The following is a 20,792-nucleotide window of genomic DNA, read 5'->3' as shown; positions in this document are numbered from 1 at the left end:
GGAGGGGGAGAGCGGCCGTACGGGGAAATCGGCCGTGGCTTCGCCAATGGATGCCAGGCAGAACGGGACGCCATTTTGATATACGGGCGCACGTCAAGCGCCGTTCGTAACGCGCCGCTACGCAGGGGAAACGCGCTCTGGGAGTCGGTTCGCGTAGGAGCGCGCGACCAAATAGTTGCCGCTTCTTTTGGTTTATCCGATTCTCGACACTGCCGCCTGACGTTGTTGTTGACTCGCCGTTTTCGTTCTCGGCGCCGTTGTCGCGTCGCAAACGTGAACGCGAAGAACGTGGTGCGTGTGGGATAGCCGCGAGGCGACCGTTCTCTTCGACTCTTTCGTGTCGTTGCCGTTGCCCGTTGCCGTTCTCGCTGGCTTCTGTTGTTGGTGCGCGACGAGCAGCGGAGAGAGAGTGGTGTGCGTCGTGGCGCGACGACGAATCTTAAACGTTCGCCTTAACTTGACAAGTGACAGGTGAATCGATCCGCGCGGCCGCCAACGAGCGACGACGAGTCGCGTCGTTGATCGCGCGGGGTGCCTCTCTGCCCCGCGAGAAAGGGAGTGAGTGAGAACGGGTACAGGAGAAATAGAGAACCCGAGAGAGAGAGAGAGAGAGAGAGAGAGAGAGAGTGTGTGTGAGCGAGCGAGCGAGAGAGAGAGAGAGGTAGAGAGGTAGAGGGATAGAGGGAGAGAAAGAGAAGGGAGGGAGAGAGAAAGAAGCTCGGTACGGTGCGCCGCGAAAACGCGTTGTGTGTTACATTACGAGACGTGCCCGCTGCCGCCACCGTAGAGTAGTAGTAACGTCTCTCCTCTCGAGCGGCGTATTGCATTAAACTCGCGCGCGCTTAGCTCGTTCTTTCGTATAGGCACGCGGTGGTAAACTGCTACTACTACTACTACTACTACTACACTATTACTCTCTCTCTGTGTGTCCACACGGTGGCTAGAAACGTCTCCACCCACCGTTTTTTCCCCACGCCTGCGATCAGTCCGGTGCACCGAGTACGCGTCTCTCTCGTATGAGCACCGGGGGCGGCGGTACGGAAGAGAAAAGCCGCCGCCACCGCACCATTGCTGCTATCGTTATCGTCATCATCAACGTCGCTAATACCACGATCATCTTCGCCGTATCATTATCATTGTCGTCGTCGTCGTCGTCGTCGTCGTCGTCTTCGTTTTCGTCATCGTCGTCGTCGTCATCGTTGTTTGCCGTTGTTCACCGTTGTCCATCGGCTGTTTTTTTCTTCGTTCGCGCCTTTCGCGCGCGCTCTTCGGATACGGAACGGACAAGAGAGAAGGGAGCACGCGAGAGAGAAAGAGAGAAGGAGAACGAGAGAGAGAAAGGCCACCGGCCGACACTCCGGGGCCAGGACAAGACGACCCGATGTTGTCGGGAACGGGTCGCGACCCCGTGTCGACCCGTGGTCGTCCTCGTCGTCCCACTACCACTGTCCTCGTCCTCGTCGACAGCATCATCATCGCTACCGATCATCACCTACGCTACCGTCGTCGTCGTCAGCTCTTCGGCTTTGCACCAGCAAGAGCAGCCGCGATAGCAGCAGCAGTAGCAACACCAACACCACCACCGCCACCGCCACCAGCACCAGCACCTACAACAGACATCGTCACGACACCAGGACGTTCGTCGTCGCGTAAATGTGCTCCCATGCGCGCCCATCCAAACCTCCTTTTTACTCTACCCTGCTATCCGGTGCCCCTACGTGCCGCCCTGTTGTAATTCCGGAGAGCACCCTGATTAGCACGCCAGAGAGCCGCTTACACCGTCGTCGTATCCGTGATCATGGCCAAGATCCTCGACAAGGACCCCGTCACCTACGAGAGGGAGAGGGAAAACTTCATGAAGGACCTCCGGCATTTCCACGAAACCAGAGGGTAAATTATTCTTTTCTTTTATCTCTTTCTCTCTTTCTCTCTCTTTTCTCTCTCTCTCTTTTTTTCTTTCTTTTTCTTTTGCTATCGCTATATCTTTCTTTCTTTCCTTCTTTCTTTCTTTCTTTCTTTCTTTCTTTCTTTCTCGCTCGCTCGCATTTTGGATGTCTCATACTTGAACCTTACTTCACTCCGTCGCCGCTTCTCGGTCACTTACCTTCCTTTACTCTGTCTTCCTTTTAATTTCTTTTCATTTATTTTAATTTCTTTCGTACATATCGACGTATTCACTTTTCTCTCCATTAGAATCAGTTTCCGATTATATGCGAGAGAAATATACCAAGCGGCTGGCATTCGGATCGCGCGACGTAAGAAAGTTGAGGTTATGTGCGGGAATTTTAAAACGTTCGAGCCGTGTCCATCGTACAGATTTCTTTGTTTACTTTACGTTGCCTTTACGTTGTGTGGATCTTCAGTTCTTTTATTTTACATAGTATCATTCTTTGTCATTTATTCTGTCGTAATGCGGCATCGTATTCAAACAGTCTTTTGTTCTTTCTTTAAAAATGTGTTTACCTACGAATATATTTTCTTTCCCGAATTGTGCGTATACTTGGAATTAGACGCGATCGGTCCTTATTCGAATCTCGATGGTCATTCGATACACGTTTGATATTTTTTTATTTCCTTCGATGCGACCGTGACTCTACTATTAGTTCGTTAGATCTTTTCATTATTTTTAGATGTCAATGGTGACTTATTTACGCGCGATTAAATAAATGTCCGATGGCGTTGGCGTTTCTCGTTCCATTTTGAATTTGTCTCGAAGATGTGGCATTTGATTGTCTCTTAAACGTCTTACGTAAAAAAAAGCTTCCTTTTCTTTCTTCCTTTCTTTCTCGTAATAAAGATTAAAGAAATAAAATCTCTTTCGACAAATCTAATAATGTTCTAAGAAAGTTCCCTCGTTAGACTTACAAATGACGTTCGTACAGAAATGTAGGTCATCTTGTACGCAGATTTCTTATTATTTATAAGAAATGGATAATACATTAAAACTATAAATACACCTTATATAAATTCGTTCATTGCCATTGTAGCATTCCGTTCTGATCTTTTCTTTCTCCAATTTTAGGACGCCATTTCGGAAGTCTCCGAAAATCAGTGGGAAGGAGATAGATCTGTATTTGTTGTACGTCGTCGTTACCGCCCGTGGTGGATGGATAAAGGTGAGTCCATGTTTGTGTTACTTAGAGGGAAGTTAAAACGTCAAAACGTTGCAACTTACGATTTACTATTTCTTATTGATCGTCGGAAATAAAAGAAAGAGATAAGACTAATAATTTAACGGATCGATTAACTTGTTAGATAAAAGGAATATTTTCGATTCGACAGAGTGACGTGTTACTGTTAAACATTGAAAGGAGCTACGAGGATTTGGATATACATAAACGATCTTACAACGGAGATGTCCTTTATTAAATATGTGTATCGCATAATGGTATCGCTTGTTAGCATCGATCTGACGTTCTCAATGGCGGAGATACGTCGAGATTCTTCTTTTCATCGAGATTTTCTTAATAGGAGAGATTCTTATATCGATAAGATCCAACTCTTGAAAGAGTAAATCCGCATCACATATAAAGGTGCGCAATAATGGCGTTTTGTCGAGCATGGCACTTATGGCGGCCGGATAATTATCGACCGTAGACTTTCTCACTTCCTCTTATCCAGTCAACGTTTAACCGTAGAGAACTTCGAGAAGCTCGCTCATCAAACGCACACGCTTCTCGTGTATCTATCTATCTCGCGAGGCGATGACAAAGTGACATAACATAACCGAGCGCGAGTTGGGTGCTCCCGTTTCCTATCTCTTGGCCGTCAGTGACCTCCAAGCTCGTTGATGTCCAAGTACACTTTTCCAAGAAACGATATTACAAAGTATATCAAAGAAAGATACTTATCAACGAAGCTATTATCTTTGGGAAATAATTTCAATGGAACATTCGGATTAGATTCACACTATCACCTAAATCATAACATTAGCAGAATGCGGAAACGACATAGGGTCAAGGTCGGCCGCGAAGGGGGTAGAGTACGGAATGGAAGATAGACCATGAGGCAAAGGTGGGAAGGAGGTGCATAGAGGAAAGAGAAGGGGAAAGAGAGAAAGCTAAAGCGAGAGAGAATATCGTGAGAAGAAGAGAAGCAGGAGAAGGCAATGTTGGTAGTGGTGGTGGTGGTAGTGGTAGTGGTGGTGGTGGTGGTGGTGGTGGTGGCGGTGGCGGTTGGGGGCGGGGGAGAAGGAGGAGGATATAGAGGCAGTGGTGCACGAAGGCTTCCCCTCAACAAGTGTGATCGAGCCGAAGCTCCACTATATTCTATAGATTCGAAGTGGACTCTCTCCGCAATCCGGGTTTCTCTTTAAATTCACTTAGAATCTACGCTGACTTTGAGGTTATGTCTTAATCATCTTCATGCATCTTTTGTTACTAAAGTCAAACTCCGAGTTCATTGGTAATGGAGTAATTCATAATTATGATATTTTTTCTTTCTTTTTTTTCTCTCTTTTTTTTCTTTTTTTTTCTGTTTTCTTATCCTACTTATATAAAACATTAAATGTTATTTACATTCTTTAACAAGTGCAAAGTGAAAGTGCGCGTGGATAAATATTCGATTTAGCAAAATGATATCCTTCAAACGATACGATTGTTATGTCTACTATATCGGTGGCCTGATGTGACATAATTAAGTATACTATAAGATTGTAAATTCGATGAAGTCACTCTTGCGATAATTACGATTAGTAATTCACACGCGCACGCGTGCGCCCGCGTTCCCATGGTCTTTCACAACGAAAAAATATTACGGCAAATTTGTTCAATTATATATCATTCCTTATTAATCATATCTTTTTAATAAAGATTATTGTTCTAAAATATGTTGGTATATACTATGAATCTTTTGGAATCAACATAAACTTACATATCCATTCGCAATCATGTGCTGAACTTTTCTTATAAATTATCGCTAATCTAATTTTATCCAACATTCCAATTTCGAAACCTAAACAGTTGTAAAATGAAAACACATATAGCTATTTATATTTTCTTAAAAATTTACTATAATCGTTAGGCCCGAAGTATAAAACTTGCAGTAGGACGGATGAAACAATATATTGACGTAGTCAATGAAGGACGCTACTTGTTAGTTTCACCTAAGAAATAAATACTTGTCAAAGAAATAAAAAAAGTTCTAATCGATATTGATATAATAAGCTTCTCTTTAACTGGTTCTTAGTTGTGAATAATCGAACAATTTTCGGTGTTAAAATTTTTTAATGTTCGATGATAAAAATAATTACATAAAAAAAAAAACAATACAAATCAAACGGTATAACAATCTCAAAGCATATGTACAATGCAAATTGTCAAGTGTCGTTGAATGTAAGCTGATTAATTTGATACTTTATAATCATCCAAACGTTTTATTTTACTTCCTCGTTAGGAAAGTAACAGTCAGATAGAGTCGATCCTAACAGAGACATCGATGCAGCGCACGGCAGAAGAGAAACTGGATGAGATGTTAACGTCTCCTCAAAAAGTTCGTTCGTAAGAGGAATCGTTAACTCTTGCTCGATTCCGAACAAAGCATAGATTAAAAAAAAAAAAAGAGAGAGAGAAAGAACAAGAGGATTTAGGAGAAAGAACAGAGAACTTGATAGAAAGAACAGGAGAGAAGTTGTGGAAAGATTTGCACATGAAAGAAATGCAAAGAAGTAAGAAAGAAAAAAGAAAGAAGGCGTAGGGTGTAAGTATGACTCGTTCAAGGGCGCGAAGCGAGAAGATAGTCTGGGACTCTTGAGAGCGTGCATCAAATCGTGCCGCGCACCCATAGTAGTCTGGCATTGGTCTGGCTGTCGTAGGCGAGTGCGTGCAGTACGCGAGGAATCTGCCGTGAAGTCGGTAATGCTGAGTCAGTCAGGTGCTGCGGCATCGGCGTCTTACATCGTTGTCCCTCCTTGATTCTGCCCCGTGGCCGTGGGACACGCTTGGTGCGATCGAGTGAGACGGCAGGAGGCACTTGGCACGAAGGAAGTGGGAGGAAGAGAAGAGTAGAGAGAGAGAGAGAGAGAGAGAGAGAGAGATCGGTTCGTTCGTCTGACTATCCGTTCGTTCGTTCGTCTGTCCATTCGTTCGTTCGTTCGTTCGTTCGTTCGTTCGTCCGTCCGTTCGTTCGTTTGTCGTTCGTTCGTTCGTTCGTTCGTTCGTCGTTCCCCGGTGAGGACACGGTCGATATGGCAACGCCGCGCCCTACCACACACATACCAAGTCGCTGCCGGCGGCGCCGCCACCCGCTCGAGCTATGCCGAGCGATACGGCAACGTCGCGTCTCCCAGGCGGGGGAGAGCAGCCCCCCTCGGTTGTTCTGCTTCACTCCTACTTCAACCAGGGAAGGAGAGCGACCTCACACCATCCCGCGCGCGCGTCACACATGGCCCAACCGCCGCCGTGCGGATACCGAAGCAGACGGAAAGATTCCCGGTTGCCCGCTTTTGCTCGTCCCACGCATGCGCTCTCCATCGCATACCTCCCCTTCTCTTCTCTCTTTCTCTCTTTACTGTCCTTTGCCTAAATTGGCCAACTACTTGCCGCTCCTTTTCTTACCTCTGTTGCATAAAAAATGCTTCAAACCTTCGATATCTTGAAATGTATACATAGCATTTGCTGTTTTAGGCTATCGAAAGAATTTTCTTTTTATCGGAGAAAGTTATGGTTTACGAAAGATCGTTAGGCGCGATTTGAAAGTAGCGAGAGAAAGAAAGATATATGTTATTAGCGAAACGGTACGTCCTATATATATCCTATGTATCTAATAAACAAAATAATGATGGAATTTCTTGAAACATTGCTACGCTAAATCATAATTAGCATTTACTTTTATCTTACGGACGTGCAACGTGGATAAGGATTATATTTAATTCTCTTTCGTCCAAATGACCGATACTGCTACCGTAGTTTAGTTCATAAATAATGAATGAACAAGTGTCTGTTACGTTATGAAATTTTTACTTCGGAGTATACGATTCTTGGAGGACACTGGCCACCGGTCGATGACCATATCGTCGTTTCATCTCGAAATTATAATTTTTTTTCCTTAGTAGCAAACGATGCCCTTACATCGGTTTGGCGCACGAGCGCGCACGATAATCTCTCGGATTTTCGCACACACGTATACGTAACTTACGGTCGAGATTCGTATTCACTACCGTTTTGTTGCTCATACGATCCGCTCTCCTGAAAACCGTTCCCCTCCCATTTTTATTTTCCTCTTGCCTATAGGTAAAAGACACCTACTACTTTCATCGCAAATGTCGCGTGTCTGAGTGGTCGTGGCACTGAACGACTGAGAGAGGTAAAAAGAGAGAGAAAGAGAGAGAGAGAGAGAGAGAGAGAGAGAGAATGAGAAAAGTAGGGGAAGAAACGGCGAAGGAGAAGAGAGGAGTACTTACAAGAAATACCGCACACGATGTTGCCATGCTCAAGACACGAAGACCGGACAACTTCCGAGAGTGGGACTTGTGGCAATTCGACTCGGCAACGTCGCTATGCCAAGATAAGTAGAAATGGTCTGTGGTGTATCGCTATGCCTCGGTGTGAGACAGACTCACACCGTTAGTCGAAAAAAGAAAGAGACGGATGGAAGACAACTGCCAAGGAAAACCATACCACGTCACATCACTCCGAGATCCGACATTGATTATCGTACGATCGACTATAAAAACTCCCTTCTTTTATCTCATCATATATAATTTTTCACTAACCTTACAATTTTTCTCACTTACGTTTGATCGCAAGAACGATCGTTCTTATTTTACATTTGGATTTATGTAAAAAGAATAACATTGAAATCATTGTCGTATGATCGGTATCAATGGGCTAAGTGGATGATACCACTTGTGATGAAGCATTGCTCGAGGAGAAATTTGCATTTTGTGGTCACTGTTCTCTCCCATATACTTTTCAACAAGTTTAACTTACACGTTCTTTCAAATTATTCAAGTTTCTTTCTTTCTTTATTTTTTTTTTTTTTTTTTTTTTACCAATTGAAATTGTTCGATGAAATCATCAAACTGGTTTCTACCGAAAACTATATTATACTCAAGTTTCAACAGTTTGGTGGTTACGCGGATGATCCGCTATAGCGACGGAAACGAACGTCCGTTGTTTGTTTTACCACACAACGTTTGCACAACATGGTACCCGCATGTGTTTGCACATGTTTCTCTATTGACGGCGATGAAATATATTGTAAGGGACACTTGAACGTTAAATGAACAGACTATTAAACCTCGGTTAAATTTTTACCCGGGACAAATAATATCTCCTTTCGATGGATACAATATATTCCTTAAGACTATAGCGATTCAACGAATTACTACACGGCATAAAACTTCACACAACTAACGACAAAACGCCGATGTTTCCTATAAAATCGTTAAGAACTGGATAATCATTTATCCTTAGCTCTTATCAATACTTTCATCATTAGAATCGACTAGAACAAGAAGAAGATGGTTCAAAAAGAAAAGGAAGCAATTGTCTGAAATAATTATTCTTAAAGGATCTGAAATTTTGTTCGTTGAAAGAATCATTAAACAGACCAAGAGATTTCTTTGTTCCTGAGATCAAAATCCTGAATCATTTGATCAGCTTTTACAAACAGAACTGTTGATCGAATCGGGTGAACACGAGAGTAAAGAGAGAGAAAGAGAGAGAGAATTTTCTCTTCTCTCGACGAGCGTTCCGCGCGCATAGTTAGGCAGACACGCGCGCATACGCTCTCGACCGCCCTCCGGCTCTCTGCCCTCGCTGTCCCCGGTCTGCACCGCTGACTTCCCCCCTCCGACAGCTTCTCTACCCCCGCACGTGTACGCACGCGAAGACTTCTTCATCCATTCGTTCCATTCAGAGTTCACAGTCAGTCAGTCACCAGCACACCTCCGCCGATCAGCTGATCTCGACTCGGCGGTGGCGGTGGCGGTGGCGGTGGTGGTGGCGGCGACGACAACGACGACAACGACGACGACGACGATGACGGTGACGGTGACGCTGACGGTGATAGTGGTGGACGACGTTGACGATGTTGACGACGTCGACGAGGACGACGGCGACGGCCACGATGACGTCGCCGCCGCCACCGACGACGACGACGACGACGACGACGACAACGACGACGACGACGACGACGACGACGACGACGACGACGGCAGCAGCAGCAGACTGCGCGTCGCCAACCCCTCCGTCCTTCTTCCCTTCTATCCCCCACTTTATCCTTCTCTTCCACCTCCTCTCCTCCTCCTCCTCCTCCACCTCCTCGTCTGCCTCTTGCTACCACTGCTCCCTGTCCCCTCGATCCCCCCTAGTGGACGATCAGCTGACTGGGAACTGTCAGTCGCGCCGTGGGTCTGTAAGCCCACGTGCTACTCTGTTGATGGTGGTGGGGCTCTCTCGTTCTCTCACGCTCTTTCTCTCTCTCTCTCTTTCTCTCTTTCTCTCTCTCCTCTCTCTCTTTCTCTCTCTCTCTCTGTTTGCATGAGTAGTTCGACCTCAACCTCGTAGCAAGGCCGTTCTTCGATACGACCTCCGATTCTGTTCGTTCCTTCAACTATACGTAGGATCCAAAAATCGAGCTTACTTGAAGAAAATCTGTAGCTCTTGTTGTTTGCTCGGTTGAAAGAAACTACGAAAGTCTTAAGAATAGAGCTCTATCAATGGATATATATCTATCTTTCTGACTATATATATATATATATATATATATATATATATATATATATATCTACTCGCAAAAACTAGTTTTCTTTATTAGACATTGATGATAGGTCGTTAGACACAAGAATATTACCGACGAGTCTGAATTTCTAACGCGTATATATGGATACATATACCTTCTCTTAGCTTTCATTAGCATGCGCGCAAGGAATTCATTTCGTCGGACTTCCCGTACGTGGGTTATTATTATAGCCGGTAATTACGTTGAAATCCAATGACAACAATTTTTATTTCACCTCGCTTGGATATACGAATATCTCTTGCCCATTTGCATTTTAATCGGGGAAGAAATAATTAGTCTTTACCGCTGTAGGTAGAACTATTTCTGCTTTGTCTGCTATTACGAAAGGGTTGGTTTACAACGACTTCTGTTTAACGAGCAGCAGTACCACTAAAAAAAGTTTTCCACGGCAGATAGTTTTTCATTTTTATCTATTCTTTCTTGTTTTCTTCCTTTTAGTGATTTAATTAAGTTACTGTTTTAAATAAGACCCGGTAAAAGTAAATCAATTCTATTTTTTTTTCTTTTTCTATTTCTATTTACTTTTCCGTTTTTTATTTGTTATCTTTTTTCTTCGAAAACTCATACGAAGATACATACATTGTCCGTTTAACGATGACCGTAATATGATTTTGTGGGTACATAGAAGGAGGGTTGGAATATGACAGGCACATTAAGTAAAACAATGGCATTATTTCGAGGAAATACACGATGTGCTTTAATTTAATACATTCTTGAACATGTGACTCATTACTGACTAATCATTCTTATATTCAGGTTTTAACGATTCTTACGCATACATTCTACATATAATTAAATTATAATATAACGTAATATAATGTAAGGACATTTATGACGCAATTACAAGTCTAAAATCGTACGAGTTAATACATTGTCAATCGTATTCGATTTAAGTTTACGTATAACATCATCAGCAATTTCTCTATTTGTTGGCAAGCAATAGTGTTTTTCATAAAGATTTGAGGATAGAAATTACGTATATTATAAATATATACCGATCTATTTGCTAGACACGTATAAACACGAGATTAAATTTACAGTATTTATTGGAAACGTACATAGATACTAATTATATTCCGACATTTGATTACAAAATCGATGTAAAAGATATTCACGAGTCGACGTTTACATACATCATGAACATAATATTTTTACTAATTTAATTTGCAACGTACACTAGCGTCGCTATAATATTTACTAACAATCAATCATAATACATGCTACGTTATACAAAAATCCAGGAATACGAAATAAATTCTTATTGTGACAAAATTATGAAATATCTAAAAAAAGAGACGTGCTTAGAAAATGACTACCTATTTGCAATTCAATTACGTTCTATGTTTGCTGATCTTGGAAAACCACCAGTATTTCCGGTCTGGTACTTTGTTCGGTATATCATATAATGTATCGTCCCAACAAGTAAAAACCTATTGCGTATTTCTTACTTATCTTATAAACTCTTTAGTCCGCGTTATTGATTCGCGTTATCTATAAAACATTATTCCGCTGCTCGACGAGTCTCTTGTACGTATGGAGTCATAATTCTTAACGCGTTGCAATAAAAAAGTAATTAACGAGAAAATATAAAAATATTGTTGTTGTTTCGATTTGAAATAATGGTGAGTTTGTCGTCAACAAAAATACGCGGATGTTAATGTACATGTGTAATACGAGAGAAGGTATAGGCAGGAGTAAGAAAGATAGATAAAGAGAGAGGGAGAGGGAGGGAGAGAGAAAGAGAGAGAGAGAGAGAGAGAGAGAAATGGGAGGGTGTAGAATCGAGTGGTAGGGGGAGAGAAGGAGAAAGAGAGGGACGATGAGAATCGTAGCGAGAGACGAGGGACAAGAGGCAAAGAGAGACCATGTCCTACCCCAATGAGAGCACATGGCGCCAAAGACACTTTCATTGCGCGGTCCTCCGAACCAAACACGTGGATACGTTCAACGCTCTCGAAGAACATTCACGCGCATGCGCATCGTTCTTTGCATTACCAAGGTCAAGCAAAGTTGCACGATTACGAGCGAGTCAGGCATCTATTCGCGTGTAGATGCATTTATTGTTTAGTCACGCTCGTGGTATATATCGTCCGAGTCCTTCATCAAGAACGAACTTAATGTTTCCATCGATAAGTAAAAAATAAGTTATAAATATTATAGGCGCAAGAGGAGGGAAGGGGGGAGCGGAGAACAGAACAGAAAAACAAAATATATGTTTCTTTTTTCTCAAACGCAAGAGTTTCCAGAGTTCAAGATTCTTATCTATCTCGATTGATTCCAATTCGATATGTCGAATTTTTATATCAACGTCCATCGGATTCTATGCTGTAACAGCAACAGTGTCTCACTTGCTGAATCTAGTTCTGACATAGAATCTCGAAGAAAAACATTTTTTAAGTGATTCAATCAATCAGTTTGATGTATAAAAGGTCGATACAAAATAGGAATGAATTTCTCGTTAAAGTATGCAGGGATTCGATCGTTTTACTGGTTTCTTCTTCGGATTATTATTCAGAGAGGATAGTAAAGACACAGTAATGTGCATTCGAGATATCTATCTCTAGCGAGGAGAGAGACCCAGCAATGCGAGTTCTCATCGTCCTGACCAACTTTCGTTCTTGGGCACGCGACGACGATGGCGGTAAGAGATTCATCGGTCAGCTTTGATGCGCCTTATTCTTTGTCGCGAGGTCGTCCACAACGGGGCGCCACGTTCTCGGTGTAGGTAAGCTCTAGCTCTCTCTCTCTCTCTCTCTCTCTCTCTCTCTCTCTCTCTCTCTCTCTCTCTCTTTCTTTCTCTGTCTCTCTGTCTTCGGGGCATCGCGACGACGAGAATAGCAAAGGCATGGGCGCGAATCCAGAGAGCACTGACCCAGTATCCACGTCCCTCCTCGATATATTTTGCCAAGGGCCTCTCCACAATTACATCCGTGGCTCGATACCATCAACTTTTTGGCGTCGCACGTGTCACAGGCGTGGTCACAAAAATCTTTTCGAAAGGGATATCATCCCAATATCTGTGTGGTAAAGCTTCCCCCCCCCCTCTTTCTCTCTCTGTCTCTCTTCGTAGAAATTAAGATATAGCTAGATTAGTTTTCGTTAATCTTCGAAACAAACAAAAAAGAAAACCGTTTTCTTTTACTTCTCATTTATATTACACGCCAGAGCGATTTCTTTTACAGCGTGTCTAAACAAATTTCTATCCTATTGAATTTCTCTTTGTTCTCTTTGTTTGGATTTACCCACCCCCTGACCCCCTCCATCCAACCCTCGACACTTTTTATTTGCTTTGGTTATACATCAAGCTTTGTTTTTCTCGTCTTGTTGTCAACGTTGTTGTTATAAAGCCATTGTAATTCCAAGCTACAGAAAGTTTGAAATCCTTTCAACTGATAGCTTTTACAGTGCCACGAATACATTGAATAATTACTTGGGTTATTACCTACTGGTTTTCCCTTCTCTCATTAATCTTTCTAACATAATCATTTCTCAGTAGCAGAATGATTTTTTACGAAGTAATTAACGAATTGTTAGTCAAATGATATATTTATAGTCCGTTGAAAACTTATCTTTTCCTTTTTCAGTCTTGCGTTATAGCTTGTTGCATTCTTCAAAGTCATTCAATTCTCATTACTTCGAACTTACTTTCATTATTTATATATATACTCATTCTATGACAAACAATTATTATAACGACCAAACTCGCAATATTTACAATTCTTTATTCAGCTGAATCAATCGATAGTCTTGCCAGCGTGAAGAACATTTAAGTGAAAAAGTTTCTATAATGAGCGCAACTTAAAAATCAATTTATTTGATTATCGTTAAATTCGATCCGTTTTGAAGACATTTTTTTAGAAATATTATATATTTGGAAATTCTACGTGATATTGTATTATTGTTTAAAAGTTCTGCAAGGGATTACAATAATATCAATAATATTTACGAACGATTGATTGTTTACAAAAATAATTGATCATCGAATGTCTTCGTAAATATACATATACATTCTTTTTCTTTCAGCAATGCAAAATAATCATTTATATAAGATATATTAATTTCTGCATTGCAGGTGAATACCAGAAATGAATGGGCTTCGCTATGCGAACAATTTCATCTGCCGAACGGCTGCGTCAACAGTGGAATCGGTCTCAAACAAATATACCTTCGGTAAGTGGGCTAGTAGTTCACTCTTCAAGAGTGAATTTGACAAAAAAGTATGGAAATTTCGAATCTCTTAATAAAAGTAGATAACGGATCGATCGTGTTTAGTCAATATGTTTGATCAAGGATATATATATATACACACACACACACACACACACATTCATACATAACACATATATGATACTTTCTTATATTACGAAAAATCCTAAAGAAGAAAAAGAGTTTGCGCGAGCGTGCAACGCTTGCTAGGTTTGCCGCGCGCCCTCGGATGGAAAGCGGCTCTACCGCCTCTGACAGCCCGCGAGCGTCTGCAAGAGCAGAGGTAGCAGCAAAATGCTGCGCTACCACCACCGAGTATCGGCGTTGGTCCTCCGCCCCACCACCATTTTCCGTATCGTATCGTACGTTACGTTCATTCATTCATTCAGTGCCGGCCTCACCGACGCGCCACGTGCTTTCTCAGTCGCTGTCCTCTCTCTCCAATCGAGCCCTGCAACCTTGTTGTCTCGCCAGCTCGTCGAACGTCGAGGACGCTGTGCTTCCTCCGACTGATATCGCGATACACCGATTCGTCGTTCGAAACGTGACGGTTGTTTGTATTCCTGATAACGATGTTTCAAACTTACTTATATACGTGTCTTTGGATTAGTCTTTTCGGCTTTTTCTTTTTTTTTTTTTGTAACCTCATTAAGATAACAATATTTTTACATAGAATCACGTTATACGAAGAATGTAGAATGTTCAATTATTTGTCGTACTCATAAAGTTTGATCACACGTAATTATACATAAGCAAAGTTTGTTCCTATCATCACAGTGATCTTTCAACAAAAAGATACCGTAAACATTTGGATTGTGATATATTTAACATTCTCTAGTTATAATGAAACGAATTAAAGAACATGTAGTGCTATTGAGGTTCGCACGGATACTGCCATGCCGCCACAGTAGTCAAAGTATCCGTGCACGGCCTGCACCCACCAACCGCCAATCAGGCTCTGGTTGGCTGGCTCCACCGCCTGCACCTTCCGTAGTCTACTACGTTAGTGCATGAATGGATTCACTACACCTATCCCCCACCACTTTCTTTCGCCCACCCACGATATCGTGTCCTTTCTCCCTCTTCCACCCCCATCTTCTTTCTCTCTCTCTTTCTCTCTCTCTTTCTCTCTCTTTCCGATTCATTCTTCACTTCATCTCTCGTGAGCTTGCTTCTTTGTCTCTCAAATTGGATCTCTGATATTTTACATCTGCCTCATTCGTCTGTCGATCGATCTTTTATTTGTCAAAGAACCTTATTCAGAATTTTTGATCAATGAATATTTAAATGAAAGTAATTTCCCATAGCATTTATCTATAAAACATGATACTTATATATCTATCGGTCGATGTTTTTCAGATATTTAGACAGGTACGAAAAGGTTCATTTCTTAGGAGAAGATGGACAGCAAGCGGACGATGAAGACGAAGATTCCAGACACCGGAAATGGTCTGCTAGGGCATTACATTCGGTTCCTCTTACTTATAATCATCATCAACATAATGTTGCAGGTAAATTTGATCTATTCTTTAATCACGCGTCAGAGACCATGTTAGTTCATTTAATCGAGATAATATGTTAATGGAGATCTGTGTTAAATATGAAAGATTTTACATCATAGGAGGAGAATTTTTATTCTGTCACTTAAACGTTGTATTTCTTTGTTCGTTGGTTGTTATTAACGTATCATTGTCTTTAAACGGGCACAAAGATGTAAAAAATTTGTTAAAAGGTGTTTGCGAGATACAGGTGAACGCCCGCCGAATACATTGTGAAAAGGACTTATATGCGTGTACGTATCGCGCATATCTATATAGACGCTATATAAATGCATGATATCTATCGTGACGAAGCGGCAACGGGTTATTGACGTGCTCTCTCATGGAGAATTGCCGTCGACTTTCACGTACAGAAGATATATATATATATATATATATATATATATATATACACATACATATACATAAATACATACATCACACACACACACAGTTATATGTGAGAATGACTGAACTTGTCCTGCTGCCTGCGGTACGCTTGAGGGAAACAGATGGGCAGAACGAAGCGGATAGAGGCGAGAAAAAGATGAGACAACACGTACAGAGAATTAACACATTACCGAGCGCTTTCTTAGACTCAAAGAGCTTCGTTCATTACAATGATAATGTACAATGTTCTTTTTTTTTATACAAGACTTTAGCTAACACATTTGATTATTGGAATCATTTGAAAATAATCCTTGATAAACCACGCAACGCAAGAAAGATTACAAATGAAAAATAAAACAAGGAAAAAAGAAGTTCGTAACGAGTACGTCGTTTTTTTTATAAGCTGAGTTGATCGTCAAGTTGCCAAGTTTCAACATAGGAATAAGAAAGAGAGAGCAGCAGGAATATTCACCGAGTTAGAGCGCGCTACGCGTGTATGTGTTCGTGTGCGTGGTATATATGCAAAGAAAAGATCTGACGCTACACAGCACGTGGAAGATAATTTAATGAGCAATAATCATCGCGCTCTCTCTCTCTCTCTCTCTCTCGGGCGCGTATATGATGTGCTATGCGTATGTATGTATACGTACACATATTATGTAGTATGTATATGTGGAATTATGAGCATACACAAAGCTGAGTCTGAGCTTCGACTGGCAGAAATACGTCGGGTCTATATTTGCAGCGCACGCGCGTACGTCGAACAATTCTTCTTCGTATGGAGAAGCGGTGAAACCCCCTCGACTCGTTCTTCTCTTTACCTCTTTGTCACCTCGCTTCGTCACCTTCCTTTCATCTCCGCAAGCGCAAACCGCGCAGAGACGAATGATCTGAAGGTTCCTCCGGGGTTCTGTAAACTCGTTAGAGAAACTCAAGCTACATAGTAAGATGTCCGATCAACATTCCTTGATTTCTTATTTTTTATCTTTCGTTTCTTATCTCTCTGTCTCTTTTTAGGAACATACATATGAGGAGCCGATAATTTATTTGCATCGACAAATATTTTCTCGGAATAGATTAGACGAATCAAGGCCTTCGTTTTTATCCCATTTCCATATTTTTATATGAATTTCATTAATATATATATATATATATTTGTAAGTGCAATGCGATCTTTAGGATGATCGAGAAGATTACGATCTTTGAATGAATCAGTGATCGATTACAACCTAGTCGTAAAATTATAATTATTTCCATAAAAAAGAAAATGATTTCGAGCAGTGTCTGGTGTCAAGTGGAATAAGAGAGATAATGCGCAGTACGAATGGAAGTTCGTGGAGGAGCTGAAAGAGCGGCAGCAAAAGGAGCAAGAGGGGAATAGAACAAGAGAAAGCAATCAATAAACGTTTGCGGGAGATAGGAGCAGTAGTTCTTGACATTCTCCCTGCGCGATGGAACACTCACGGCGCTTGCGTGACTCTGCTGCGACTCTCGATTTTGATCCCACCAGTTCAGCGAGCGCGTGCGAAGTGCCTTGTGCGCGAATGTCGCATCGCGTTCGCCGCGTACGGTGTAAAGCAATCCCGGTGACGTCTCAGCCTCGACTGCGTGACGTCTACGCACCGCGCCGACATCCACTGCCAATCGATGACGCATTCTATGCATCCGATGCACTCGATGCACCGGCCAGACGCTAACCGAGCCTATGAGCTGTAATGATTCGACCCAATACAGTTTCCACAATCCAGAACCCAGTTTGATGTCTGATCAGGTTCAAACGCAACAAACGCAACAAGATTATTATTAATTTCTGTTAATGATATTTTATTTTATATAGATATCCTTCCAGTGAATATCCTCGTTCGATATTGAGAAGAAATAAGATCCCTTGTCATTTTCTCTTTTTCTCTTTCACACGTACACACAACCGCGCGCATTATTTATCTGTTCTTTACTCTCTTTTCTTTCTTTTTTTTTTGTTTATTGTATAACAAAAAATAATGCCGATTTTAATGGACGAAAGACAAATAGACAATTGCATAGAAAAAGACAAATAGGGACCGATCCTTGCTTTTTTTTCTCTCGTTCCTTTTTATCTATTTTGGTATCGAAAAGAGACTAACGCAAGTCTCCATAATCTCTCGTCTTCCGAAATTTCTTCTACCTCTCCTGCCAAACATTTTGGCAGACCGCCCAAGCGACGTTCAAATTTATCACATCAACGAGCTTCGATTTATTATAATCGTATGATCGTCAATCTTTGATTTTCTCTTTGGAAAGAAGATCTTGTAGATATCGTTTGAATAGGGACAAAGAACATCGTTATGCTGGCGATGAAGGCGTTTGGAACTCCTGTCGTTATGAGTCGATATAATGATACCTTTACTACGCTACCATATTTAATGGCAGCTGGTGGACAAGATAGTAAGAGAGTTCGAGCGTAACGATCGTGGTTGATAGGCATTGCACGTGAAGCGATTGCGGTTATTGAACGCGACCTCTCGTCGACGGGCTATCTAGATGCGATACCGTAAAGCTGTTTTACTTAGGAAGCGTTGTGCGGTCTCTATATAGCGAATAAATTTTCGTACTAGGTACAAACAAAGGCTTTTTAGCAATAGACGTCTGCATAATCGTTCTTCCCTATTTTGTGGCATAGAACATTCGTTATTTCTTCCAACGGAATCTTATCGATACGCGATACGTATCAACTTTGAATATATAGCCGCTGAATATCTTTTACAATGCATCGTACAATTTATCTTTTATTGCATCGTAATGAGACTTTTGGTATGACTCTAACGTATTTATACGTTCGACCTTCTTATTTCTTCGATATCCAAGGCAAACTTGTGGTGGTGCTCGTTGAGATTTCTATTAGTGGTATTATTAATCTCCGTTAATGGTATTAGTTTGTATACATATATGTAAACTAGCATATGGATTTTATCGAGCAAAATTTAATATCAGCGGATGATTTTTCCTTTCAGAATCTCTTCGCGATTACAATGGTCTTTCGTCCGATCTTTACAAACCATCCAACTACGACAAATTGGCATTGTCGCTTCTTTCGCCTCTTCCAAACGAACAAGACTTCGCGATCAATGTTTGCACGCTTTTGTCAAACGAAGGGAAACATACGTTACGTCTCGATAAGTATCCACGTTTGGTGAACATCCTGCTTGCGCACGCTGGCGTTTTCGATTCGCCTGGTACGCGACAACTTTTCATCGAGGTTTATTCTCGTGTGAGGAACTATTCTATCAATTCGTTTTGGTCGGACGTACTCGATTCGCAAGACGTGATAGACCTTACGAACGAGAAAACCTTTATGAAGAAGCCATCGACGAGCTTACACACGTTCTCCAGGCGGAAAACGTTAGAGAAAGAGAAGCAAAATAAAGTGACGGTAACGGTCCAAGACAACGAGGAAACGGTCACGTCGATGGATGTGGATGGGGTAAAACAATAGATTTCTTTCTTTCTTCGGATTAACAAAGATGTGGGTAAAATAAATATTTATAAGGACAATAAAATAATAACGATATTTCGTCGTAACGTTTCAGGTGCTTCCGGACTGTTCACGTCTAGATCCTATTGGTTCTCATCAAGATGAGAATTTTAAAGATCAGAATCAAAATTCGATAAAGTTTGAAGAAGAGGATAAAGACTTGTTTTGCGTCGGTAGAACGTTAGGCACGCAGGATCCGTACGGTCAACGCGTGTTACAGATAGCGTCTATCTTACGAAATCTCAGTTTCACTCCGGAGAATGCCGCGGTGCTAAGCAGGAATCGATGTTTTTTGAGATTCGTATTGTTATGTATAAGAGCAAGATGGAGTAACTTGCATCAACTTGGTTTCGATATACTAGGAAATATAGCAAACGAAATCGTTTTAAAAGAAGCTGGCGAAAGGATAACAGACGTTGTTCTGTCTTGCGTGGCAAAAGGTATCGAGTCGCAAGACAGATTTATCGTTATATCCTGTTTGGAGGTGCTTAATAAGATCAGTCAACAGGATAGTAACGAGGAAATCGTTACGTTTGGTTTGGAAGATAGCGTGTATGAACTTATTTGCAGGTAAGTTTTCTAATTCTTTGTCATAGATCGTATGTATGTTATCGTTATCATATGTCGTTGTCGTTGAGAACTGAACGCGGCATAATTCTTTTTTCCTTTTCTTTCATTTTAGGTTTTTAGCTCTAAGTGATATAGCTCTTTTAGTTTATACTTTGGAGTGTTTGTACGCTTTAACGTCGTTGGGCGAAAGACCGTGTACTAGTGTCGCGCGGGTACGTGGAGCTATCGATACATTGGTCGCGCTTGTCACCGTCGAAGCACAGAGTTATGGTCCAAAAGCTTGCATTTTGATGAGAGTGGTAGAAACTGTATCTACTATACCCACACCTTCGAATACGTCTCAGAATACTCCTGTTGCTGCTGCTGCCACTACTCCGGTTGCGTCAGCAACATCATCACCCGTGCCAGCTACTCCAGCTACGATTACCGCTACGTCGGCTCCAGTTAGTCCAGCATCTTCTAGACCTAATACACCTGCGTCTTCGAGCAAATCTACAACGCACAGTATGTACGAGCATGTATAATCCACGATCAATGGTGGACTTTATTTTACATCGAATTTCACTCCTCTGTTTTTGTTTGTTGTTTCTTTTTTCTCTGTAGAAGCAGTAGAGACAGCTAATGCGCTTCAACAACAACACGCGCATCAACAAATCATTCAGGAGAACGAGCAATTCGCTTTAGGATGGTTAAGAGCTACCTTTGAGCTTGCACCAGGCATACGTATAGAACAAGAGGAACTTTACAAAAAATATCTCGGGTGTTGTACGAAGATCGGCAGGAGAGGAGTAATCGCGCCACTTCATTTTCCCAGATGCGTTAGGTATATCTAG

At 41.7% G+C, this 20,792-nt stretch overlaps 1 protein-coding gene across 4 annotated transcripts in view; it reads left to right on the top strand.

The window, feature by feature from the left end:
• The first annotated feature begins 1,741 nt into the window (after positions 1-1,741).
• Positions 1,742-20,792, top strand: part of LOC127062274 (AT-rich interactive domain-containing protein 2-like) — a 28,441-nt gene continuing 9,390 nt past the window's right edge. For all 4 annotated transcript variants that reach the window (XM_050990173.1, XM_050990175.1, XM_050990174.1 and 1 more), the window contains exons 1-8: positions 1,742-1,890; positions 3,023-3,116; positions 13,817-13,914; positions 15,310-15,461; positions 18,869-19,338; positions 19,445-19,959; positions 20,072-20,463; positions 20,563-20,782. In XM_050990173.1, coding sequence (XP_050846130.1) covers positions 1,799-1,890; positions 3,023-3,116; positions 13,817-13,914; positions 15,310-15,461; positions 18,869-19,338; positions 19,445-19,959; positions 20,072-20,463; positions 20,563-20,782 — 2,033 coding nt within the window. In that variant the 5' untranslated portion in view covers positions 1,742-1,798. The remainder of the gene's footprint in view (positions 1,891-3,022; positions 3,117-13,816; positions 13,915-15,309; positions 15,462-18,868; positions 19,339-19,444; positions 19,960-20,071; positions 20,464-20,562; positions 20,783-20,792) is intronic.

This window comes from Vespula vulgaris, chromosome 3, assembly GCF_905475345.1.
Source record: "Vespula vulgaris chromosome 3, iyVesVulg1.1, whole genome shotgun sequence".
Taxonomy (NCBI): domain Eukaryota; kingdom Metazoa; phylum Arthropoda; class Insecta; order Hymenoptera; family Vespidae; genus Vespula; species Vespula vulgaris.
The sequence above is the reverse complement of the archived record's forward strand: the minus strand, read 5'-3'. Positions and strand labels throughout refer to the sequence as shown.